Below are 27,528 nucleotides of genomic sequence, written 5' to 3'. Positions count from 1 at the left end.
CCACAGTAATTAGCTTTAATTTTGATTAGAGGCCACTGGTTTTAAAGGAGTTGTGTGTGATTGAGAGTCAAAGAGACAGGAACACAGATTCATGAAAATCTACCTTTATTTGGATGCAAAAACTCACAACTTAAAGCGATACTGTAGCAGGGGAGAGGAATACTGATTGCTGGTTGGTTGTATGTCTGTTGGCTGTTTCATCATCCCCATTTTGATCTTCAGAGGAGGACCAGGTAAGCATTGAAAACAAGCACTCAAAATAAAAGATTTTCAGTTGAGTACACTGGACATTATCAGAGGATCATGTCAAAAGTCAACAACAGATTGTAGCTTTTCTTATCAATCCTAGTACTATTTTCCTGCAAAAGGTAATTTTGGCAGTTTAATTTGCTAGTAGATTTGATGTTTATAAATTGGTCCGATGCCCATACGGTTAACTCAATCCTCTGATAATGTTTGTGACTGTTGATCTGATGCATTGAGTCAAGATAGAAGTTGTTGTGATTTTTGTTCCATAGAAAACTCTTCACTATTTTAGCTGCCTTACACATAGCAATTATTTCTCGTGTTGTCAACTGAGAGTGGCCTAGAGTCACAGATGGAATCGAGTGGGGACTGCGTAAAAACTCAGTCTGAGGTAAAATTCTCCAAGAAAAAACGATAAAAAACATACACAGAAAGCAAAGCATATTAAAGCAAAGCCTAAAGGCATAAAGTAATAATACTGAAGACTGAACATAATCTATTTATTTTCTGTACTGTTAAGGTAACTTAGGTAGTTGTCACATTTTGTTCTGTCAAATCTTGCAATATAAACCGATGGTTTGATCCACAGTATGAGCTACATTCCATCATGGTGTAAACGGAAATATACACAAGGCATCTACTCGAAAGGATTGTATCAAAATGTTCTAAAAATATCTCTGGTTGGTTTCACAAAAGCAAACTGTATCAAAAGCATTGGCCGAGAGCAAGCAATATAATAGGCTTTAAACCCTTTTACACAACAAAAAGCAGGACAACCAATCACGTCGCTTTGATTGTGGACCTATGGAAGTCCCATACAGCACATGCAATCCATTAAACTCAACACAATCAAAACACAATACGGAAAAAAAATAACTTTTACAGCTGAACATCAGAGACAACCTTAGTTGGTCTATTGTGCTTCATACAGATTAGGCCTGGCCTGTCTATACAACAATCATGGGCTTCTTACTTCACGGATGTGTTCAAGCTACTGTGGAAAGCAGAGGCATCACGGAGCATGTAACTCTGAGGGTGATCATGATAGTAATGGGACATTTACAAGAAGATTAGCTTATGGGGCATTTTTAATGCAACTTTTTACTTTTCTGTGCATTACATTTCCCTTTGTGTGTATATATGTCACATTCTCCCAAGCTTTGATTGGGCTTTGCGTTGATTTTTCTGACATTCTGATTCTATTTCTGGCCTCAGTCCCCTCAGTGTCGCTGGCTCTGTGACGCCTCCAAGTGTACGACTATGTGGCCTTAATGCAAGGAGTTGTTTACTGTAAACATCATGGGCCATGAGAACTGCACAGGCAGCATGGTAAAACTGTAATACTGTAGATTGCACAGAAATCCTAATCAGTTAATTAATAACCTAATTGTTATACATTCCTATGTTCCATAACATTGCACATGCCTTTAATGAACACTTAGCACCATGCAACCTGAAGATGAGGTGGCTCCTGAATGCATCAAAAGTTGAAACAGGCCTTCTGAAATGATTTCTTTTTACATTAAAAGTGAGAATCAATGAGAAAAAAATGTTAGTTAACTTATATTTCATGTGGACTTTACATCTATGTCGTGTTTAATATTAGGCTGGCATTTGATCATTTCTGTAGATTTAAATTATGCTGGCACTTATACTGTGAAGGGCCCTTATTGTTGACACTAACTTTGGGGGAACTTGAGTTTCCTTCTTACAGCAAACTGACACCAATGCAGGTGATCTGATCATACTTGAGCTCTAGTTTTACCTTTTTCTAACTGTACATACAGTATGCAAGGGGGTAAATACTGAGTGAAGCCTTGATGACTGAGACTCTTCCACATAATGTGATTAAAAAACCTCAGCAGTGCAAATGAAATGATGTCAGGAGTGCGGGCTTGCATTATTTCAGGGCCTGATTGTTTTGATTCTCCAGAACTGTGTGAAACAAGTCTCTGATCAGGATTTTTGGGGGGGCTATCTCCAATCCCACCTCCCTATGTTTGTTCTGCTCAAAGACATACAGTAAGCACAGATTTAATTCAGTCCTGTCTGAGCAAGCCTGTTTTGGGTGAAGGGATTAACATGGTTTGAACTTTTAAAGGGTGAGATTGAGATGATGCTAGGTACAGTGGTGCATACCACCAGAGGCGGTACAGTGTACAGTGGTGTGTCTCGGTCTGGGTGTGGCTGTAGCGCTCACTCTACTCCTCAGCAGTGTGAGGCAGCTGCTTCTCATACAGGCTGAGAACGTGATGCACGAACTGGTACTGCTCGCATGTCTGGATCATCCCGCCCCTGAGGAACAGACACAGAAGGGTACACACAATATGATTGGTCAGTCCACTACCTTGGTCCAGACTGTTATATCTCAGTAACTATTGGATAGATTGCATCCTGTAAAGGATGCCTCCTGGACGTTTCCCGTTTCCCGTAGGCACATCCGCCTGGTAGGAGGCCCAGGGAAAGACCGAGAACACAGTGGAGGGATTATATCTCTCGCCTGGCCTGGGAATGCCTAGTGGTCCCCCAGGAGGAGCTGGACGTTGTTGCTGGGGAGAGGGACGTCTGGAATACCTTATTTAGCTTGGATGGATGGATGGATGGATGGATGGATGGATGGATGGATGGATTGCCATGAAATTCTGCACAGAAATTCATGGTCCAGTCAAGGTGAAAATGGTGTACAGACATTTATGATTCCCAGACAATGTTTCCTAACGACTGAAGTGGTCGTCTGACTTTTCCTTTAGCGCCACCATTGTGTTTATGAGCAAAATGTCCAAACTGTTAGATGGGTTGACATGAAATTTAGAAGACATTCATGTGCCCCTTAGGATGAATTATAATGACTTTTATAAGCTTATACTGCTTTCATACTGGTGCACTGCAACCACGCTGGCAACCACCTACCTACAAGAGCATTTCCCAAAAAAAAACAAAGGCAGTTATTGCCAAAAGTTCATCATGGTGAACTCTAAGCAACAGAACAAAATCTGCATGTGTTCGTGTGTTCGTGAAAACCACTTCCCCTCTGCTGCCTTCCCCTCATTGAATCCTCCAACATGTAGATTTTATTGTGAGCATGTTAGCATGTCAACTAATTATACAGTCTTGCTGTTTCTAGGACTAGGATGATGTCTCACGCATTGAAGTTTTATTTCAAACTTTATTAATTAATTTATTAATTAATTAATTTATTTATTTATTTATTAATTTATTTATTATTTCAATAAAGTTAAACTGGTTCACTATTTAACAGCTCCAGCAAAGAATAAATTGTCCATTTCATTTTCCCAAACAGCCTTGTCAACATACTTGTCAAACAGGTGAAAATGGCTGCATTCTACTTAGGTGTGCCCGGTCAGGGAAACGCTACTGTGCATTTAAAATATCATCGCTTACTGGGACACTTGAATGGAATAGAGCCATAATTAACTACTTATCAGTTCCATCTGTGCTTTTTCTTGCTATGACAAGTTATAATACCTATTGTAAAATAAAGATCTATTAAAAGTCCCCTATTCAAAAAAAGTCAGATTTCCATGTCTTTTTATATTATAAAGAAGCTTCTATATAAATACTGTGGGGGGAAAAAACCCTCAATCCACACAGAAATGTACACAGCCCATATTCAAAAACTGTCTTTAAATGAGCCGTCAGGACTGTAAGGTTGTGATGTCACAACTATACTATATATCGGTACATTGTGTTGCACAATGCTGTTAAAGTCATTCCCAGGCTGCAATAATGGTGCAGAGACACTGAGAGCGGAGATGCGTAAGACCCAGAAACACTGATCAATCAGAGCAGACTGGGCATTTTCAGGAGAGTTGCTTAAAGAGATAGGAGCCAAAACGGAGCATTTCATACAGACGGTCAATACAGGTATATTCAGACAGATAGTATGTGAAAAATAATGTTTTTCTTTTTACACTAAAGCATGTCAACATGTTCTTATAGAATCCCAAAACACAAGTATGAACTTGGAGTTACAAACATATTGTGACCACAATTCATTAATACTTTGGCCAACTGGGCACCATCATGACCAATTTATTTAACTAGAAAAACCTTTGAATTACTCTACATATTGCAAAAAGGCTGTGACTGACTGATGTCACATAATGCAGAGGTCAAGTCTCATTTTGGATTAAACTTGAGCTCACAGTGACTTACTGTTGCTTGTGATTTGAAACCAGATCAAGTCCAATTACGTCAACTCAGCCCTTTTCCCATAACAAGCAAAGATTTGATGCCAAGAACTAAAGATAAACATGAGCATGGATAAGGGCTTAGAATATCTCACCTGTCCAGACGGAGCTGGCAGGTGGTTCTCAGGATGTCCACCACACCCTCGGTCCTCAGCTGCTTGCACAGGATGGAAGTGGCGATGAAGCAGCCAGTTCGACCAATTCCAGCACTGCGGACAAAAAGTTGGAGGGGTAAAGGGACGCAGGAGAAAATGGATGGATCAGTGTATTGATTGGCACTGATGCCATTAATTTGATTAATGCTAAATCCTCTCTGGGGAAATCAGACAGTGGAGGATTGGAGGAGGACAAATGCTGTGCTCTGCCAAGTGGTTTCTATAGTAAAAAAAAAACAGTAAAAAGGGTTCTTCTAAATGAGACACAATTTTCCCCAGTGCATGCATATCATCAACATGAGTTTATTATAGGCTCTTTCACACAACCTTCTGAACACTTTTTTAGTCCTTACATTACAAACAAGCTACTTTTGTACCTGCAGTGGACAATTGTAGGGCCACTGGAGGGTGGGGCTTCTTCTCTGGCCCTTTCCACTTCCTGCACCAGTTCCAGAAGAGGAGGAGCTTTGTCTGGAGTCTTCTGATCAGGCCACGAGGTGTACCAGTACTGCCGCAGACTGCGCTCCTCTCCTCCACACTGGCATACACACACACATACACACATTAACACACACATGCACAGATGGGCATAAGTCAGGCATATAATAGGGATGTGATAATGTTGCACACACATGTACATGAGACAGACACAATGATTTCTGATCAGCCGTTTGCTCTGCATGTATGCCCAAATTGTTACCTTGGTGCTAATTGCTACGACAACAATGAATGCAGAGAAAGGCAGCAAAAAAAGAGTGAGGGGTTAAATAAAAAAGCTTGCATAGCCAATTCCTCCCTTGCCTGTACTGTAGCATAATCAAATCCATCAGCTGCCTCTATTCCCAGAGTGCCAGTCTGACAATAATCATTAATCCAACAGATAAACAACATAAACAACAAGCTTTTAACTTGAATAAACAACATGCTTTTAATTTAAGAGTACTGTTGCATAATGATCCCCTGGTGCTTAGTAATCACATGCAGGCTACATTTACTAAATTATCATGTTTAGCTTGCTAAGTGCCTGTGCCTCTGTGACCCCAAATTCAATATAGAGCACCTATCGTGAGCATATGAAGGTAAGCGAACAGTACGACATCAGGAACATTGTGTAAAACAACGCCCCAACACACACATCTGTGGTGAGTCTGAATGCGAGTTGACAGTTTGATGAAAACATTTACTTTGGCAAAAAGAAAACTTTGGTCGTGTTTACTTGGTATGTCGAGAACTAGATCACAATCTGTTGTGATGACAGATAAGTTCACACTGCCATGCTTCATGATTTTATAACACGGTCTAATATTATTCTATATATTTGAACTCATACAATCATCTACGAGAAGAATTTCAACACACAGCCAGTTGTCATCAGATATACTGCAGGTGAGAGCCTGCATTAGGCTTTAAGATATCTATCTTTGAGAATGTTATTGCCACACAATGGATGTGGCCACTTTTGAGGGGTTTTTTTTATTGGGACTATATGTTTGGTAGAAAGAGGTTCCAATGAAAATTGTTCACTGTGAGCTCTGTGAATTATACAGTATAATGGGGGCGTTTGTTCTGGAAAGATTCACTGTTGTTGTTTTTAGCCACACTGGTAGCATGGGAGGCTCTAGGGATAGAAATGTTGATCTGTCAGTCCTTTACTTTGGTCCACACTGAAATCTCTCTGTAACTGCTAGATGACTTGCCATGATATTTGGTAGAGACATTTATGGTCCCCAAATGATGAATGCTAATGCCTTTGTTGATTCGGGGTTTTGATAACTAGCCATGAAGCGTGGTTCACACCTTCATGATCACCTGAGGATGAATCATAAAAACTCTGGTGGCCCCTGAACTTTTTTGCCAGAATTGTTGTCAGGTCAAAATTTAAAGGTGTCCAATAATTTTGTTTATGACACAATACCTGTAAAGCTAATGTCATACCCATTAGCCAAAGGTGTAGTTTGTATTTATTGCTAATCAGCATATGATAGCTTGCTAACTCTCTGGACAAGATGGTGAACATTGGAAAACGGCAGCTTGCAGCTAATGTTGTGTACTGGCCCTTTAAATCTTAATGTGGAAATGAAATGGATACCAGAAAGAAGATGTTGTACTTTAGTGCTCAGAGTGCCTAAAGAACATGTTGATAGTTGTTTGTGTGACAACAAAGAGCAAAATAAATCGACCGGATGAGCCACGAAATGTAAACCAAAATTTTCAAAGATTCTCCAAGTTGACTTGAGGTGACGTTTGTCACGTGACTTTTCCCATCCGAGGATAATATTCTTGCAATTCGTTTCAACTGACCCCTCAACTTATGTTTAGAAATGTTGTGCACTGTATTCACCCGTCTTGTGTGACATATTAACAGTCTTTCTGTGTCTTACCTTCAAAGTAAACACCCTCAGACTGTAGTCATCCTCCTGGGTTACCGTGACAACAGTGATCTCGATGCCCTCATGGGTCACAGTGTCCTCAGGCCAGTACTCTGCACATTTCTGCAAGGCACAAAGGACACTCGAGTGGATATTTTCACCCACCCCATCATCAACTTATCTGTCCATTTATCCATCAATGCATTCATCATCATCGTCATCATCGTCATCATCATCATCATCTTCATCATCACCATGCTGCATTTCACTGACCTCATTTTTCTCTTCCAGGTTGGTGATCATCACTATGATTGGTGTTCTCTCCTGCCACACCATCCTCCAGAAGTCCCCCACTGTGTTCACGGTGGGACCCTGGGTGGCAATGTATGCACACTCCTCACCCCCATAACCCTGCACACACACACACACACACACACACAACGCATGCTCAGTCTTGTTATCTACAATTTGTTAGCAGCAAATACATTGAGAATATGAGGTCACATTCATGGAGAACAAATAAGTGATAAGTGAGAGTGAAAGGACTACCTATCAGAACTGTGTCAGGGATTGTTTTGGGAAATTTGCTTGCTTATAAATACACATTTTTCCACTTACTTTGAGATAATTAGCATTGATGTAAGTAGTGAGGAAATCTTCTTCATCCAGTGACTTCAAGATCACTCTGCTGTGTGTGTCTGGAGATGGACAGTGTGAGATTATCATGAGAGAGGGAGACAGATGGGTTGTAATTCAAAGAGATGACAGCACAAGAAGATGGGAATTAATATTTATGCATACACACTGCATTACATCTTACAGCTCAGTGTTATAACAGGGTTGGTTCGTGTCGTTTTGTGTGCTGTGTCTCAGTGTGAGTATCAATACTCTGGTGCACAGAGACAGACCTTTTAAAAACACATCTGAGTAAAATAGTTGATGAGTAAGTGAAATTATTAAAGAGGAGCAGCACAAAAAAAAATCAGTTTTTACAACATTTTTAATCACATGATGCTGTCTGTGCAGCTGTACTCACTGGGTAAGATGGTTTTGTAGCGGTTTTTTCTCACCAGCCCAGGGTAGTTGTACTCCTTAGGGTCTACAAAGTTCATGGGAGTTTCCTGCCGATTGACACAGAACAATGGGTGCATCAACAATAAGTCCTTGCAGAAATGGAGGGGAAGTCCTAACCATGCGTTCTACAAGGAAACAAAACAGTAAGGAAATAATATCTAACATTAAAGGGGACCTATTCTGCTCATTATCAGGTTCACACTAGTAGTTGGGTTTTTTACTACACCATGTTTACCTGCTTTTATGTTTTTTTAATGTAATTTTTCTCATACTGCCCATGGCTGATGCGTTGTTATTCAGTCTCTGTTTGAGACGCTTCATCCCCCCCCCCCCCTTCACATCTGTGTTCTCACAGATGTTGATGCAAAACTGGGGAGGAATAAAAAATATTGCCAACAAAGGTTACATGCTTTTCTGATGTTAGCATCTAGCTACATGTATCAATGGATAGACTGTAAACACATTCTGTGTTTACAGGAAAAAATCAACAAAAAAAGCTTCTAGACCAAATTCTACACAACTGAACATGTTCTAGTGGGATTGTGATCCAAATTGGATCCAAACGCAGCTTACAGGTTTCCCCGACATTAGCATAGCATGTGGCTATATGTAGCAATGAATGCAATGTAATCACTTCAGTAACGTGTCTGAAGAAGATGACCATATATAGAAATCCATCACAAGCTGACATTAGACTGAGAGTAGAAAAAAATGGGAAATGGAGCATTCAGAATGGTTAGAAGAGGTTTTACTAACAGGGACTACTTTTACATATAACTGCATTATTTAAAACTTTTCCCACACTCCTGATTGTATTTTTGGCAGAAATTACGGAAAGCCTAATAGGTCCCCATGATTCATCCAATGCCCTTCACACCAAACTGCTGCTGTCTAATTGTAATGAATCAAATTCTACAGGCTTGTGTGTGGTATTGGACGCACATCTCTCTGCCTAGCAGACACTAGAATCCTCTATGGCTTTTCGTACGCAAATATGCCTGTATCTATGCTTCCTTCGCCCACTAACAGACAGTGGAAAAGCTTACGGGTGTGTGCAGAGCTCCACTGGGTGTGTGTGTGGGTGTGCGCATTTGTGCCTGTGTCTATGCGCGTGTGTGTCAGTGTACGTCTTTTCCGGTGAGTCTCTGTTCATCCCTGTTAATCTAAAGCGTGTAGGTGGGTGAGCTGCTGTTGCTCACATAAAACTCAGCCTGCAGGCTCTGGTCATCCATAGCCCGTGTGTGTAGCATGGGAGGGGTCAGAGTGTGTGTTCCCTGTCGAAGGTACTCCTTGGCGGTCTGGTCTCTGGGGGAGAGCTGGGCTCCGTAGCCGTAGGGTTCAGTGCAGCCTGGCGTACACATGTCCAAGGTCAGGGAAACATTGGAGCCCCTCCTGTGTGATACATATTGAATCATAGGAATGCATATAGATTTAAGATATCTGCACATAAGAACCCATGGTCACACATGTAACAAACACTTTAAATGTTCTATAATCTCCAGTATATAGCTTTATTCTTCACCTTTACTCATTAACTCCCTTAGCAAGACTGTTTGACTGTGACAAGAAGTGACTTCTCCGATATATGTGTGTGACTGGAAACAGAAATGTGAAAAAGTAGCTAATTTCACAAAGCTTAAACTTTAAACCCATTTAACAATTCTAACCCGTTAATGTCCTGTATTGCATTTAACCTGTTTGGACCATATTTCCTGGAAAAAATTAAGATAAAACAACTAGCAAAAATATCGCTGTGATGTTTACGTCAGAAAAAGGCACATTTGTGTTTCCGTAAGCAGACGTTTATGGTCTAGTTTATCTATTTTAAAATAACAAATATCATAAACATAAATTCCATAATGTAACATATATGTCACATCGCAGATCTTTGACATTTAGGGGTAGATTTTTTTTAAACATCATAAATGTGTTCTATGTGGTTCACTTGGTCTGTAGTATATCCCCCATAATTTGCCTTCAAGGATAAATAGGTCTGGGTTCTTATGGGTTAAAATGCATGAATACAGCACTCAAACAAACAAATCCAGACACATAACAACTTTCTGTCTGTCACTGTTTTCCAAAAATACTCCCAGCCCTCTGCAGCTCACTCTAACCTCTCCTGAAGCCCCACAGGAGTGACAGTGAGGGTGGCGGCGTCTCCCTCCGTCCTGTTGTCGAGGCCTATGTCGAAGACCGGTGTTTGGGGCACAGGGTCTATATCCAGCAGGTCCTCCTGTGCATCCGTCCACTCTGACAGAGTGAAGGAGGGCTGGCGGCTCACAGACTGGCGTCGATCACCAAGGTCCCGCACCACAGTACCTGACGACCACAACTGAGTGCCATAACGCCACTTACACACCATGTGGACGACCTGGGGAGAGGTTAGTGAGAGGAAGGAAGCAGTGAGGGCCATTTTTATCCATTCAAATATGTAAAACATGTATCCATTATCAGGCATAAAGCAAGAAAGTAGCCAGTCTGCAGAAAGAAGAAATGCATGATCTATTTTCTTTGTAAGGGCTGTGTTCCTTTGAGGTGAATAACAACAATTCAGCATTCACCGTGAGCTCAAATTCATGCAGAAATAAACAGTGCCTGAAATTGGCTGAGTACTAGCACTTCTAATTTTGTCCACAAGAATACCGGTACTTCTAGTTTTAATTTAATTAACAGTATTATTAATGGCTGATATTTATATCAAAATATGCTATATGTCAGGACTTATTGGAAGAAACCAAACAATTCTATGCAAAAATGGAATGAACCAAATTTTCCCGCCAATGCAATGATTTGACTTTGAGCTGGAGAGTCGAATCAGACTCTTCAGATTGGTTTGTTGAATAGTCGACTATTCAGGGTTAAACCTACAAGATATTCATATAAATATAAATTGGTAACGCTTTATATTAAGGTCCTTGTAATAAATATTAATTAACAAGTAATAAGGCCCTTGTAAGTCCTTACAAGATGCTTATAAACATAATTGTGTGTTTATAAGCTTATATAAGTGTTAATAATGGCATTACAAACACCCATGACCCACCCATCATGTCTTTGCCATGCCTTTATTAATCTTATTTGTTTGCTTATTGATACAATAAAACATTAATAAATATACTTTATTGCTCATCTATTATAAGTTAACTATAAGTTAACTATGCTTTTTGCAACTACCGGATCTAAAGCGAGAACAATGCCTTATTACTTGTTAATTAATGGTTATTAAGGACCTTATTATAAAGCGTTACTACTACTAAATTTATACGAGACACGTGATGATCAAATCATGAAATTGTTGAATCAGAGTACTTGCGCCTGTTTTGATCCAAGTCAGAATATGGAAATGACCGAATATTTTATATTTAGCATAAAAACAAGTTTGAGTGGGAACTGTCCAGTGCTTTACCATGATTACACAAATGGCCACACCGATGCCTGCAGTTCCATGGACAATCCAGTTGTGCTCTTTGGTGTTTACAACCTCCCTCATCAACACCATGGACTGGGAAGAGCACAGAGAGGAAGAAGAGGAGAGAGAGGCAGTTAGACACATCCAGTACTAGAATGAGCATATCATCATCTCCATCCAGAACTAACAGCTCGACAGGTCAGATTCAAGTTCGACACTTACGTCTGTTCCAAAAATCGGGTGGCAGGGTAAGATGAAGCTAAGGTAGAAATCGATGACCTGCAGGGCTTTGTAGATGGAAGAGAGAGGTCCATTTCCTTCCACCACAAAAAACACCCAGTACCCCTGGGAGGAGAGAGGGAAGGGAGGCAGATTGTCACTGTGAACTCTCCAGTCATTCACGCACTGGTAATCAGGCAGCGCTGTGGCTGCTCTCAGGTGAAGAACAGAGAAGAAAAGGAGATGGTCTATTACACAGGCATAGGAAATATGTAAATTGACCGCATACAGTCTGGTGTCATAATCATGGCTGCATTTACAAGCACCCCACCCCCTTTTTAAATTTTTTAAACATTTTTTTTTACATATGGTAACGTTGCACCTGCCCTTTTTTCTGGAATGAATGAAACATAAAGTCAACAGAGACAGAAATGGGAAAAGGGAAAGACTACTAAAGAGGTAAAACTACACTGTGGACTAAAGCACTTTAGAGAATTCGACAATGTAATGACACGCATGATAAGAAAATATTTGTGGAAAAATAAGGCTCAAGTTGAAAACAAATGCTTGTGCTCAAGTGTCTTGTCCATTGCTAATGTTAGAGTGACAATACTGTGGATTTTTAATATATGTCTACATAACAAGCTGAGTTGAAAACCAAAAATTGTGCAGGAAGGTCATTTTAACCTAATTCAATTCACTTAAATTGGGATTTTATCCTCTAAGCTTTTCTTGTTTCAACTGACGGCCAAACACGTACCGTGACTTGGGAGAAGATAAACAGTGCAGCCCAGCAGTGGATCTCAATCACCAGTGCGTACACCTTGTGCATAAACACTTCCTCTCCCTGTGGGCTTTGCCCCTTTGCGGGTCCGTCTGTGCATTTTGGGAGCCTGTCTTTTTTAGGGGCTCCGTCGGCTAATTTATCAGTCTTTGTGGGCTCATCCAGCCAGACAGGGTCCTCGTCAGGCCTCAGGAAGATGGAGTCCTCAGTGTGGGAACGGGCGGTACTGCTCAACCGGCGGGTCATGATCCCCCTGTTAAATAAAAAGATTTGACACAAGCACCAGGCTTTTAGGGTATTTGCCATGAGCACCATCTAAAAAAGTGATAACAAAATACTAAAAAAGGGTCATCCACGCCAAGAACGATAACTATAAATATTGTTTAGAAAATCCCTCTAACTCAAGTGGATGGTGGAGTCCACAGCACAACTATAATGACAGTTGTGAGCAATATTGTTGTGATCGCTTTCAGAGCGATTTAATAAATGATAGAAAAACTGACAGACAATCAAAATCCATCAGGCATTGACATCAATGCGTCACATTCAACACAACAGACACAAAATGACCATGAAGAGATGCAAAACGACTACTAAGAGACACAAAATGAACAAGAAAAAAATGCAACACAACAACAAAAATCAGGCAAAACACCTATAAAGTCTGTATTAGAGGGGACAGGGCCTTTTGCATGTCTGTGCCCAAGAGTGCATCGTCTCATAATCCGCTCATGGTGAGTAGTATTGTTTTGATAACTAGATTATTTTATAAGCATGGCATATTATAACAACAGGACTAAGGACAATTATATGGTCTGCTTACTTGTCCTGTTACTGAACACTGTTTATGTTGAAATTAAACTTTCTGTTTCTTTAAGACACTTGATGTGGGGTTTTTTTAATCTTCTGTTTTTATGAAAAACTTCTTATGCTGCTATCATTTTATGCTGACTCCCTCTAAAAAGACATCTTTAACCTCACTGGGATATATCCAAGTAAAACAAGGTTTAAAAACTTTAAGATAAATAAAGCTTTTTCCATCCACGTGACCATTAAACTGTCTTGATAAGCAGTCACACAATCGTGTTTTTTGTCCTTGTGCACTAATAACGCACGTGCACAGAAAAAAAATTCCACAAAACGACATATTGATTTCCAGTTCAATTACGAGCTAGCTGTGCTTGTCAGTTTCTGTGTGTGTTTGTCCGATGGTGCGTTTTTAAATGAGCGTGTATATAACAGGAAGAGTTGCGTTTATTCCACAGGCCTATTCAGATGTATAGCTAAGCGGCTTGGAGTGGCTCTCATCTCTGGATCCTCTTGTCTCCCTCAGATTGGACTCTATTGTGTGAATGTGTGTGTGTGTGTGTGTGTGTGAGAGAGAGAGAGAGAGAGAGAGAGAGGCTCTATTGTGGAGAGATGAGTCAGGGGTAGCGTGTTTACAGCCCTGTCCGTCGCCTTGGCAACAGAGTGGCTCTCATCCCTCTCATCCGTCCTGAGCATTATCATCTACTGACAACACACACACACACACACATACACATACACGCACACACGTGCACACACACACACACACACACACACACACACACACACACACACACACACACACAAACAACACACACACATACACAGACACACACACACACACATACACCCTCTCTCTACCAGTCAGCAGTGTATTCAAAGCCCTTTTCCGCCCTGCTCTTTTGTCCTTCAACCATTAATAAAGGTGTTTTGTACATTTGGCTGATTACTGCCACGTGGTGTGTGCGGATGTGTGAATGCGGGGGCCTGTGAGAGTGGTGGTGTAGTGTTTTTGCGCACATATCACTTTTATCTGAATGTGTTGCTGATGATGGCTAAATTTGTCTTGACTGAGTTTGGAGTTTCATCAATGACTACAAACCAACAATGCAGAAAAAAATAATCTCCCACTTTGCTTAGTGGGATAAAAAAAGAAAAAAGAAAGTACATCCTGTCACGTGACTCACCTATGATAGATGGCAGGGAACTGGGGTGGGAGTCACATCACATGATCAAGTTGAATCCAGTATTCTGTGGCAACCAGCCGTTGTCAGCCATTGTGTGGCAAATCTGAAGAACGGAAGACAAATCTCACATCTTCAAAATGTAAAGTTAAGGAAAAACAGATACATTTACATTAGTACATTTACTCCAGTACTACACTTAAGTACAACTTTGTGGTACATGTACTTTATTTAAGTATTTCCATTTATGTAACTTTATACTTCTATTCCACTAGCTGCTAGCTTTAGTTATTTTTCAGGTCAAGATTTAACATGAAAAAATATAATCAATTTTAAATTATTACGCATGTTTATAAATTAAACCACATAAAATTATATTAAAGAGTAAAATGCTGCTTACACAAGTGCATAAAAATAATAATCCAATAATATATTTAGAATATATATAACAATCTGAGTGGAGTCATTCTGCATTGCGAGTACTTTTACTTTTGAGACTTTAAGTGCATTTTGATGCTGATACTACTTTTGAATACACAACTTTTACTTGTATTGGAGTTATTCTGCAGTGTGGTTCAGTACTTTCACTTAAGTAAGGGATCTGAGTAGTTCATTCAAACCCATTAATGCAACATATACAGTGGAAAGACCTTGTGACTCAAACTCAACACGCTAAGGTTTTTTCATCTAAAGATGTATCAGAGTAGCACCCTTGTCAGCTCCCAGCTGTGGTTTCATGAGCGGAGGATGGTGATGTAAGGTGACACAGTAAACTGTCAATATTTCTTCCCCTCTCTCTTTTTTTTTCTCTCTCTCTACAAGGCGGGGATGATTCGAGCCAGACTAAGCAGACACCCTCAGAAATACATTCAGATTGCTCCAGTCGAATCAGTATGCATGAAGTCAAGCCTTCCCTGCTCTCCTCTCCTCTCTCACATCTCCCCTCCTCTCCTTCTGTGCCACTGGACCCTGTTGAACGAATGAGGTGAGCTCAGCGGAATATGAGACCACACCAGTAGCAGGAGCTATGTCTGTGTGTGAGTGTGTGTGTGTGTGTGTGAGAGAGAGAGAGAGAAAGAGAGAGACAGTGCAGGTGTTGAACAGAGGGGAGCTGCTTTGAGTCCTTTTCTATCTCTCTTTGCTTGCTGCGAAGGTGGTTTTGAAGTGATGACGCCAGTTAGCCTGGTCCGTAGTCATGGCAACGTGCATACATACAATGTAAACACACATATAACGTACACACACACACACACACACACACACACAGGCACGCATGGACACACATTGTGTTGTATAAGAGGAGCGGAGAAAGTTCAGCATGCTTCCGTTTTGAAACAATAGATGGACAGGTAGATGAGTGGATGGAGGGATGAATGGGAGGAAAAGCAGCTCTTTTCTGTGTGAAGGTTGTCTGAGGCAATGACGCAGTGAGGTTGGCGTTTTGGTAACTGTGGCAACCAACATACTGTAGCATGCACACACACACACACACACACACACACACACACACACACACACACACACACACACACACACTTTGGCAGGCACACTGCATGAAAAATGAAAAACACAAACATACATCTGCACTGGGAGAGCAGTGACAATATCACGTTTGTCTAAAAAATTCTGTCTCTCTTTGCTTTGATTCTTGGAGGAAAATCTTTGTTTTTCTGTCACTTGCCTTGGCTGCTGCTGAGTGCTTGCTTGGTGAATTGTTGGGTACATTTAACCAGGGCTGTAGTTTGGATTTTATAAATGCTGAGGACATAAACCTACCCATCCTTCACATCTTTTGACTAACCACTGAAAATAAAGCCTCATCTTCTTTAGAACGTTTGTTTTTTAGCAGTTAACCATCATATTTTATGATGACAAAGTCATTTCTCAACAGCATGCATTCTGGTAGCCTTAGATACTAAATACATTTTTATTTATAGGCTATTATAGCAGCAGGGGCCACTTTTGCAAAATGAAAGGAAGCTAGGGCCTAGTTAATAAAAAAAACAAAAAACTTGATTGTTTATATATTAAGCAGCCCTTCACAAATCAGCTAAACGCAGAAGCATTTCTTGGGTTTGAGGACATCTGAGACTTTGCCCGAAACCTCTGTCTTGGTACTTGTGGACCCTCCCCAAAAACATAAAAAAAATAACCTCTATTTTTGAAAGGTATTTGCATTTGAAGTACACAAGAAACCCCAGCTCAAATAAATTCACTTTCACTTTGAAATAGAAAATGGGTGGTGTGCCACCAGGCATCCTTTGAGTATCACTGTGGTTAAAAAAATTCCTAAGTGACAATATAGAATGAAACCTTACGGGAAATAATACAGGGGACATAACCTCTGTGTCCTCAGTCGTTATATGGCCTTGCTTTGAACCCTTTAACAAACAGTTATTTTCTTTTTTGTTTCCCTTTTGAGCTATGAGATAGTCAAATCGCCTTATGTCACACTGTGTCAGTTTCATGTATATTCAGTCTCAGCTTGTTCCAGCTCTTCATTGAAACTATATGATGTTAACACTAAGAAAACACTCTGATACACTCTTGTGTATCATTGCATGCAAATTTCTCTAAACTTGAGCCTTATTTGACACACATATTAGAATTCAAGATGAAGCTGATGATGAATGTTATTAATACCCCCCAAATTATTTAGAGTATTTATTTATTGAAGTAACAGAAAACATGCTTTATTGTGATAACTGTAATGTTCCCGATGATTGTTCTGGAGCTCACAATACACAATAAAGCTGTTTTCCAAAAGTACACAAAGTGACTGATAATACAGAGCTGAATTAACAAGCTAAATATTATAGTAGGATGAATTAGTTTGACTTAAATAAAATATCTTTGACATTCTATTGATAAATAAACTCCAATTAACAAAAGCACCACTATTGAAACAAAAGAAATAAAAATACAGCCAAGGTTAGTGGATTCATGGCAATTAAGTCAAACCTGACAGCTGATTCAGCCTCATTCCTCATGGAAGGTCTACTGTCTTTGGGTCCTTACAAACCCCACCCCCTCAGTCTTCAAATAGAGTATGTGTGTAGTGTTTCCATTGATCTGTGTCCATTCAAAGCACCCAGCATCCAGCTGCGTCTGACCGGAGCCATACAATAAGCCCCAGCAGAACCACAGGACCAGGAAGGACTGTCTGCTGACAGCTGTGTAAAGCTCTTTTCCTGCAATCAGGAACAAGGGGAATTAATCTGCTTGATTTTTTTCTTTTGGTGACAGCTGGCTCGGTTTTAATGGACATTCCTGATGCTCCCAGTGTGCCGTCTAGAAAATAATATGTTCAAATCTGCTTTTACACTCTATTTTTATAAACGGACAGGATTTGTTTTTGTTTTTTTATCCGCGGTGTAATAGAAAAATTTCAGGTAGAGCAGCATTTCCTGTTTCCAGGTGAATCAAAAAGTATCAAGCATGTTGTTGAAGTGCTGAATGTGTCAGTGAGACGAGGTAAGAGGAAGCTCTTACTGAAAGTGATGATGGGATGGTAACGTGAGATAAAGTCACGAGGGGCCGAGACCTGCCTCATCAACCTTTCTCTGTCATACACACTCACACAGATAACATTTTGATATCAATACACACATAAGCTCTCAGTGACCTCAGAATTAAATGCCCAGCGAGTCTGCAGCTTCCTCCTGTATATCACAGAGACAGATAATCAATCAGCTCTATTGTTTACATACACTCCTACAATATCTTGCAGCAGCTCCAGGGGCATTTCAAAGAGAAATTTCATTAACACACGTATAAACTTACAATTCAGTCTAAGCTATACTGTATGAATAATTTAAATGTGCTGCATAGCGAATTGATTTACAGGATGCTGGAGATAAATTCAGATTCCGGGTGACAAAGGATTGTGTTACATGATTGCACTGCATCAAAACACCAGTGCAGGAATGGTATTCTCTGGCAGTCATTCATGCTAAGACAAAACACCATTCATATCACGTACATGGCTACGGTGAGCTACAGCGACCACACAGTGCAGAGCTGGATGGATTAGTAATGAATCACCCAGGGAGGTGGACTGTTGCATCTCTCTCTGGTAACTCCCACATTGTCACAGAGAAATGATACAACACAGCGGAAATCGGGCTTTGAATAATAATGGATGAGAGAGGAAACACAGTTAGAACAGCACGGAGGAACCAACCTGTTGGTAAATGATCTGTTTGAGTAATCAGAGAATAAAGATGCTACATCACACATACCTACCTTTTCACAGCCAGGAGAGCGCAGCAGCCATATGAACCGTGAGGGCTTTGCTGAGGAATTGGTATTCACCTCATGTCGCACAGCCACGGAGGGGGAAACAGGGAGAGACAGAGGGAGTAGAGGAGGGCTGGAACAGTCACTCACCCAGAGCCTTAAGTCTGGTTAGGATAAGTCTTCTTACCTGGCTGAGCCCGTCTTCACATCACCATCTGCCGCTCTGCTCCCTCTGAGCCAAAGACCAGGAGCCAAACACCGAGAACCACGCCAATCCGTTTACTGCTCCTCTGTCTGGGAGAAGAAGGAGTGTGCTTGCATGTAAGAAGGAGACAGACTGACAGTGAGAGGCAGAGGACGTGTGTGAGGGTAGGAGAGGCAGAATCTATGAATGTGTGTGTGTGTGTGTGTGTGCGTGAAAGAGGAATAGAGGTATGAAAAGTCTGATGGGTTTTCTATTGTTTGTATCCTGGAGGAGAGCGAGATCCACAGGCGGCAGCTTCGTCTAGGTATATGCAGCAAGAGGCTGTACGGTAGCCTTGGCAACAGAGCCAGAATGAGGGAGAGTGAGCGAGTGAGCGAGTGAGGGAGGGAGCTGGAGAGAGAGATTCTGTATGTGTGTGTGTGTGTGTGTGTGTGTATTAATCACATTGTGGGCACATAAATCTGTTCACACAGTCACATAACGGGGACTCACCTCCAAAAGATCACTCCCACATAGTAAACCATTGCATTTTAGGTTAAAGGATGAGGCTGGTGATATTCAGCATTTTAATTACTATCAACAAATCCTATACAAATGCCAAATCCAATAGCATATGTATCCTACTAACAAGTATTGAGTCACCATAGCCTGATATATCTAATTCCTCTGTGCCACAGACCTGGAACGGTGCGCCAAAACTATTAAAGTCAAATCAACGAGGCACAACACTGCACTATGTTCCTTCATTACCATGAACATGGGTACTGTAGTTTATTTTAAGTCAGTTCCACTCGCACAGTTCTGCTGCCGTAAATACTCATTAGAGTATGGAATGTGTATTAATCTGCAGATTAAGATAGATCCCAATAAATGCACAATTTACCCCTGACGGTGAAAAACTAAAGTGTCCAGTTGTTCTAGGAAATTATAAAGCCTTTTTGGGGGATTTTTAAACATTTTTTTTATTCTGTCATTACTAAGTATAAATGGGTTTAGGGTTGAGAGCAAGCAGTAACCTTCATTGCTGCAAAATAAAGCTAACATTTAAAAAAAAAAATGCAGTTCCTCTAATGGCCACTTGAGGCTGGCTCCAAAAATGAATGAATACCCGTAGAGACCCATGTTAAAATGCCAACTTTACAGCAGAAATAAACATGTTTAAAGCCTGGTTCAAAATTCAGATTCCCACATTCATGACAACTTTATGATTTATGGGATGGATTTTTATATATTCACCTATTTATATTATATTAAAGCTTGAAATTCTGCATAATTAAGAGCATGGCTGCTTTGAGTGACAGGTAGGGTGCCTTCACAGACGGCATGTTTCATCAACCAGGCTTCAGCTCATGCACGCTCTACCTCCTTGCCCATTTTTGGATTATCCAGGAGGTAGCCAAGAAGGTGACAGCTGGAGCCACCACAGTGAGCATAACAATGTCTCTTCAGGAACCTATAGGTGACATCACAGGGACTACATCTATGGTATATTGTATGGATGAGAGCCACAGAAAAGCATAGGAAGGTCAGAGCAGTTTTAGTCCCATGAGATTTGAAAAATATGTTAAATTTCCACCTTATCTTTTCATTCTCTATGAATGTAAGTCAACCCAGTGTCCTCCTACGTAAGTGATAAAAACACATTTGTGTATGTGTCGAGGGGTTGGAGTCGAATCATAACACCTCACTGAGCAGTGAACACACCCCACTGTCACCTCCTCTGCTTCCAAGTTGTAGGCTCTGCCACCCACCTCTCACCCTGTTTCTCACTCTTGATCCCCCCCACCCACTCATCATCACCCAGGTCTACGATTTTTTTCCCCGGTCTCCATCATTTATGTCGTCCCCATGCTCTCGCTACTCTTACTTATCCTCTCGCACGGTGCCTCTTGCTTCCTACGCCCCCCCGACTCCCTCCCCCTCTCCTTTGTTGCTCTCTCTCTCTCTTTTTCCTTACAACGTCCTGTCATTTCTCATTTCTCCCCCCTTCAGTGTGCTGCACTCTCTCTCTCTCCCTCCTTCCTGTCTCGCCATATGGTAGTCTTTCTCTGTCAGCTCTCTGAACTGAGCAGCAGAAAACAGCCACTATCTGATCAACACAAATACTGGGGAACACAAACGCTACGTCATTTAAAAAAAAATATATATATATATATATCGGAATAAGCATACAGCATTGCCAAAGTATGTTTAAGATTTTCAATGGGAGTATGATTATTGTAAATGTCAGAAAAAAATAATTTCTAAACCATGCAACATACATTATATTGTACTAGTGCACATACATACATAATGCAAACAAAGCATTTAAAGCTGAAATAAATCATTTTTTGGCCACTTGAGGGCATCAAAAACAAGCTGTAAACACAAACTAACATATTATCATGTTTTGATTTAATGCTATATACACATCCTGCAGACACAGAGCAACAGCATTCATTTGGAGTCGTGTCTCTAGTCACCTGACCAGTCTCTGTTTTTGGTCGCCACTAACTCCTGAAGTAAATATCTGTCCCTTTTTGCTAAATGCTCCACAATGTCACAATTTTAGAGCTTTTCTTGATGACTGCTTTATCAAAATAAGGCTAATGAGGATGATGGTAGGGCCTTCACAATATCGGATTTTTAACACACAATTATTGTGGTGAAACAAATTCACAACATTATTGCGATTTCTATAGACAATTTGGGAAAATAAAAAGAATCAGTCACATCTATCTTACCCTCAAAATATGTGCATAGGGAGCTGGAGACAGAGTCTGTAACCATAACTGTACAAAAGCGTACAAAATGTACAAATTGATATAATTTATGAGGCAATGATTAATTTACAAGATATTATCATATGCATATTATTAACATGATATCAATATTTAATTGTTTAAAGATCATGCTTATCATCAATAAGGTTGTATTGCAACACCTCAAGAATCATCCATCCATTCGTCCATTTTCCTCCGCTTATCCGGGGCCGGGTCGCGGGGGCAGCAGGCTAAGCAGGGCATTCTAGACGTCCCTCTCCCCAGCCACAACGTCCAGCTTCTCCTGGGGGACCCCGAGGCCAGGCGAGAGATATAATCCCTCCACCGTGTTCTGGGTCTTCCGGCTCAGCTCCTCCTTCACCAAACCGCCTGTCCATCTCACGCTCCGTTCTACCCTCACACGTGAACAAGACCCCGAGATACTTGAACTCCTTCACTTGAGGCAGTATCTCTCTCCCCACCCAGAGGGGGCAATCCACCGTTTTCCGGCAGAGAACCATGGCCTCAGACTTGGAGGTGCTGCCTCTCATCCCAACTCTTTCGCACTCAGCTGCAAAAGAACCAAAAAGCCAAAAGAACCACATCATCTGCAAAAAGCAGAGATGCAATTCTTAGGTCACCAAACTGTATACCTTCCTCCCCCGGACTGCACCTTGAGATCCTGTCCGTAAAGACCACGAACAGAATCAAAACCCTGGCGGAAGCCAACACCCACTGGGAACGTGTTTGACGTTGTGCCGAGTATGCGGAGACAGCTCTCACTTTGGTTATATAGGGACCGGATAGCTCGTAGCAATGAGCCCGGTACCCCCCACAAGACTCCCGAGGGACACGGTCGTAGGCCTTTTCCAAGTCCACAAAACACATGTAGATTGGATGAGCAAACTCCCATGACCCCTCCAGAAGTCTCGCAAGGGTAAAGAGCTGGTCCGTTGTTCCACGGCCAGGACGGAAGCCGCATTGTTCCTCCTGAATCTGAGGTTCGACAATCGGCCAAAGAGCCTCCTTTCCAGCACCCTGGAGTAGACTTTTCTGGGGAGGCTGAGCAGTGTGATTCCACGGTAATTGTAACACACCCTCCGGTCCCCCTTTTTAAAAATGGGAACCACCACCCCGGTCTGCCAATCCACTGGCACTGTCCCAGACCTCCACGCGACACTGAAGAGGCATGTCAACCATGACAGCCCAACAGGGTCCAGAGCCTTCATCATCTCAGGGCGAATCTCATCCAACCCTGGCGCCTTGCTGCTGGGCATCTTTTTAACTACCTCGGCGACTTCTGCCAGGGATACTGATGAATCTTCTCCTGAGTCTTCAGACTCTGCCTCCTCCACAGAGGACATGTTGGCTGGATTAAGGAGTTCCTCAAAGTGCTCTTTCCACCGTCTGAGGACATCCACAGGTCGGGTTAGCAGGTCTCCACCCCCGCTGAATACAGCTTGGGCCAAGCCCTGCTTTCCCTTCCTGAGTCGCCCTACAGTTTCCAGAACCTCTTTGAGGCCGACCGAAACTCCTCCTCCATGGCCTCCCCGAATTCCCGAATAACCCTAGCCTCACCCGGGATGCTGGAGAAATTCTTCCGGAGGTGTGAGTCGAAGACCCTGCAGACAGGGGCCTCCGCAAGACGTTCCCAGTTCACCCTCACTACACGTTTGGGTTTGCCAGGTCTGTCCAGCTCTGTCCGTGCTCCCTTCCCGGGTCTGACTCCAGGAGGGGGCCCCGGTTTACCCGTGCCGGGCAAGGTACACCGATCTTCATGGGTCCGCTTCATAGGGGTCTTTTGAATCTCTCTTAGTCTGGCCCCTCCCCTGGGACAACTTTGCCTTGGGAGACCCTACCAGGAGCTACTGCTCCCGACAACACAGCTCCCAGGATCACAGGAGCACACAAACCCCTCCACCACGATAAGGTGGCGATTCTTGGAGGTGTGGAGTAGTGGACCCCAAGAATCAAGTAAACACAATAAAACAGAACAATGAGAGTCCATGATCGTGACTGACCAGAATGTGGGACAGCCAATACAGAGTGATCACAATCTGACCACTGAGACTGGTTGACACACATACCTGAGGAAACAGAGGGTATCAGTTATATTAACAACAAGAGGCAGACAGAGCTAAACATCCTGCGACACGGAAGCCTGTATAAAGACAGAAGAGCCAAGTTCCTTCTTAAAATACAACTCAACTCACAACTCAATACCAAATATTCAGTATTTACATGGGGTAAAAACAGCATAGAAGAGAAAAGTGAGAGCTGCCCTATATGGCATAGTTCTACATTTTAGGAAAGACATGTTTTGCTGAGTCTGATGACAAGATTGATATCACTATCTGTATGGTAAATATGGAACTGTTGGAAACAGCTAATATGGCTCTGTCCCCAAGGTTGGGACACTGTAAAATGTCAATACAAACAGAATGCATTAAATACAGAATTAGTGTGTGATTTAGATGTGTAAATATTTACTGGGACACAACCTATGGACAAACATTAAAAATGTTATCAGTGAAATTGATCTTTAGCTTAGTTAATTGTTTGTTTTTTCCTCCTTTTTGACAAATAAATTCACTCAAAAATATGAGTGAAAGGGATATCTTGGTAATATATTGGGTATATTGCAACACAACTAGATTCAACAAAAGAAAAGTTTCAGGCTGATAAAAACAAAACATTAAGGGTAAAAAGCTCTGTAGAACAAACAGTATGTAGCATTAAATTCTGAATTAGTGTATATATTTACAAAAAACAAAAGTTTCCTAGTTTGATACATTTGTCTTTGTACTGTATGATACATGATATCAGTAAAATTCATCTTTCATAAAATAATTACTTTAAAGAAATAGCCAACAATCTAGCTGTTGGTCTTGTTTACTATGTAGGTCATGAAACTGTTTCGTAAGCAGTTAAAAACTCCTCAGCTGCTTTAATTAATATCATTTAGACCATTAAAATTAAGAAACATCCCCTCTCATTGAACATTTCTTGTCTCTCCCTTCTTTCTTTACTATTTATGACCCACTTCAGAGTCCTCTCCTCTCCGTCCATAATATCTCTCCCACACACCCTCACCTTCCCCCGCTCCAATCAACTAAATGAACTCCTCTGTCCTTCCTTATCTTCTCCTCCTCATCCCTTTTTAAAATGACCTCACCACCACACACACATACACACAGACAAGGTCACTGTCACACAGTGTAAACAGTGAGTGCAAAAGCATCATCTAACCTAATTAATGATACAGGAAAAGCGGCTGATATCCGGCAGCCTTGAGCTGTCTGGTTCTCTAGCAGCTACGCTAAAATATTAAACTTCCCCATTTTCTCTAGCTGTGATACACATTGACATTTTTCTGAATCTATCCATTTTCCTGTAGTGGGGTGTTTTAATTGGTGTGTTTTATATGCAGAGGCAACAAAAATGTAGTTACTTCCTTGATTTTTTTTTTAGGTTAAAATAACTATACTGTATTATTATAGCAATATCAAAATCACTTAAACTGTAATTTGTCAAAATGAGAAAGCTAATTAAGATTAAAAAAAAGAGTGGAATAAAATTCTCTGTGAGAAGCAGCATTCTTCTGGTAATAAATGGAGGCATCTAGTGGTCCTAAATGCTCACTGCTGGTAGCCGGCTGTCTCATTACAACACACCTCTGGAATGTTTAGCTAAGTAATATTTAGTGTTGAGTTTTTAACAGGCTAATTAGGCTCAAAACTTTTCCGTCTATTATTAAACTGATGCCAATCTCAGATTTGACTGTGACTCATCATATCAAATCCAGGTGAAGATGGCAGCTTCCAGCCTGCCTATCTGGAGCCATAAAACACAGTCTAACACAGACAGACAGCCTAATCTTGCTTCACATTTGCATCAGAGGGAATCGGGGACTTGTTAAGTGTTCATCTGATGACCGCAGGCTACTACAGTCAGCTTGTTTCCTGTAGACACACTACTACAGTGAGTTACATCTGTGGGTATTTACTGGAATGTTAAATTAAATATAGTGAGATCTACTCAGCCACAGGTTCCAAAAAACACAAACATGTATCAAAATGAAAAGAAAAAGCCTTTCATTGTCACTTCTATAACACTATAAAGTAAATATCTGTGAAACCAGTTAAAAAAGAGACAAATTAAGAACTAATTAAGGTGGAACTCTACTGAGAAGTTGTATTGCCCGGGTGCACTGGATTCCCTTAAGTCAAATCTAAATTTGAAGCGAAACTTTGAAATGCTGCATTAAAAAAAATGCCAATTTGGGACATTTCCATCAACTGGTTTGGAGCGAATAAACAAAGTTGCATAAACATACTTTGGTCACAAGATGGCAGTGTGATGTATTGCTGTAGGCTAATATGTCAGTAAACAGTAGAATAAAAAGACTGGGGAAGCGAGAAAAACAACAACAAAAATGAGGTTGCTAATCAAACAACTTCGGCCACTCACAAGAGAAAATGGAAAAATCTTCAGGGGGAGGATTCAATCCACAAATTCTCTATCAACACCTCATTTGTAAGCCAAACTCTAGAAAACCTGTAAAATAAGATGTCACTGGTGCCAAGATGGTAAATCATAGGCCTAGGTGCTATAGGCTACATCTGTATTTTTTACTGTACTGTGACTTATTGTGGAGGACTGAATAAATGATGAACCGGACCTGCTGTGTTGATAACGATGGTTGATAAAGGTGATATTTCTTTGACTTACCCAGAAACATCCAATTTCCCCTGAAAAAAACAGCAGTCCCCATTGTTTTACAGCAAGGAGATGAAAGTGACTGATCCATGAAAACGGTAATGCTAGGCTAATTCACCGGCGTTAGCGTCATTTTGCCATACGGTACGAGTTTCACACCACTAAGTTAATTAGAAACATATCATAACATAACACAGCCAGCCGAAGTGGGATTCAGTGACGCTAGCAATTAGCACTGTAAAGCCCTGTATTATGTTAAGCTCCTAGCAACATTGCTATCTAGCTTAGTGTGCTAATTTTACAGACAGTGTCATTAGCATAAGTTTGTTGGACTAGTTCTGCACTAGTCATGGTAAGAGTAAATCTGGTTTGGGTTATATCATCTAACCTAGCTAGACAATTGTTAGTTAGATCATGTTTGCTAGCTAGCAGCTTACCTTGGAGCAGACATTTGTGTGTCTGTTGATCTTGGAAATATTGAGTTGGGAGTGGGGTCTCCCACACTGTTTAATCCACAGCCAGCAACGCTCCTCTTGTTTTTTATTTTTGGAAAAGGGAAAAAACAACCCCTCCTGCTAAACTTTGAGGGTACCTGGTGTCATATTTACAAATCCCGTATGAACACCATTTCACCTTGTTGCTCAGAGCTCAAAGCTTGACGGACCTTCTTCTCTTAGTGACAGTTGCTAAGGTATCATTGGATTAGGAGCGTTCGGGGTGTAAGTTTTGCGAACGGTCAGTTGGGCAACTTGTAGTTGTTCTTTTTAATGTCAGCTCGTCGCGACCGTGAGCATCATGTGAGTTAAATGCATAGGTTATATGTTAGATACATCAGAACTTATTTGGAAAAGGCATTTCCATCTCCCGTTTAGCACACTAACTATTTTTTCCCCCGAATAATACAAAAAAAACCTAAATTGAGTGTAAAAACTTTTATGTGCATTGCTGAAAGTTTTATTGAATTTTTGTGTTTCCATCAAGATTTTCTTATGAAAAATATGTGCATAGACATTCAAAACAACTACTGTGGCAGGTCAGTTGGTTCTGTTAACATCTTGATTTATTAAGCCATACATTTCAATAGAGTTATGTTTTGTTGACCTATTTTAAAGACCCCATAACTACTTTCAGTTAATTGTTTTATTTTTGCTAAATAAATCCAG

At 41.0% G+C, this 27,528-nt stretch overlaps 1 protein-coding gene across 2 annotated transcripts; it reads right to left on the bottom strand.

Moving 5' to 3' along the window:
• Positions 1-88: 88 nt before the first annotated feature.
• On the bottom strand, positions 89-19,137 carry ptpn5 (protein tyrosine phosphatase non-receptor type 5). 2 transcript variants are annotated; one of them, XM_059335649.1, is made up of 14 exons: positions 18,888-19,137; positions 14,465-14,567; positions 12,447-12,723; positions 11,690-11,812; positions 11,465-11,560; positions 10,173-10,429; positions 9,255-9,447; positions 8,018-8,102; positions 7,600-7,679; positions 7,255-7,392; positions 6,994-7,104; positions 4,990-5,150; positions 4,553-4,666; positions 89-2,541 (listed from the first exon to the last, which is right to left on the bottom strand). In XM_059335649.1, exons 3-14 carry the CDS (start codon positions 12,714-12,716, stop codon positions 2,448-2,450), a joined length of 1,722 nt encoding a protein of 573 aa, XP_059191632.1. In that variant the 5' UTR covers positions 12,717-12,723; positions 14,465-14,567; positions 18,888-19,137; the 3' UTR covers positions 89-2,447. The 2 variants fall into 2 exon arrangements, with proteins under 2 accessions (XP_059191632.1, XP_059191633.1); XM_059335650.1 differs by lacking the exon at positions 18,888-19,137 and adding an exon at positions 18,707-18,876.
• Positions 19,138-27,528: the final 8,391 nt, after the last annotated feature.

Source organism: Centropristis striata, chromosome 6 (genome assembly GCF_030273125.1).
Source record: "Centropristis striata isolate RG_2023a ecotype Rhode Island chromosome 6, C.striata_1.0, whole genome shotgun sequence".
Taxonomy (NCBI): Eukaryota; Metazoa; Chordata; class Actinopteri; order Perciformes; family Serranidae; genus Centropristis; species Centropristis striata.
The sequence above is the reverse complement of the archived record's forward strand: the minus strand, read 5'-3'. Positions and strand labels throughout refer to the sequence as shown.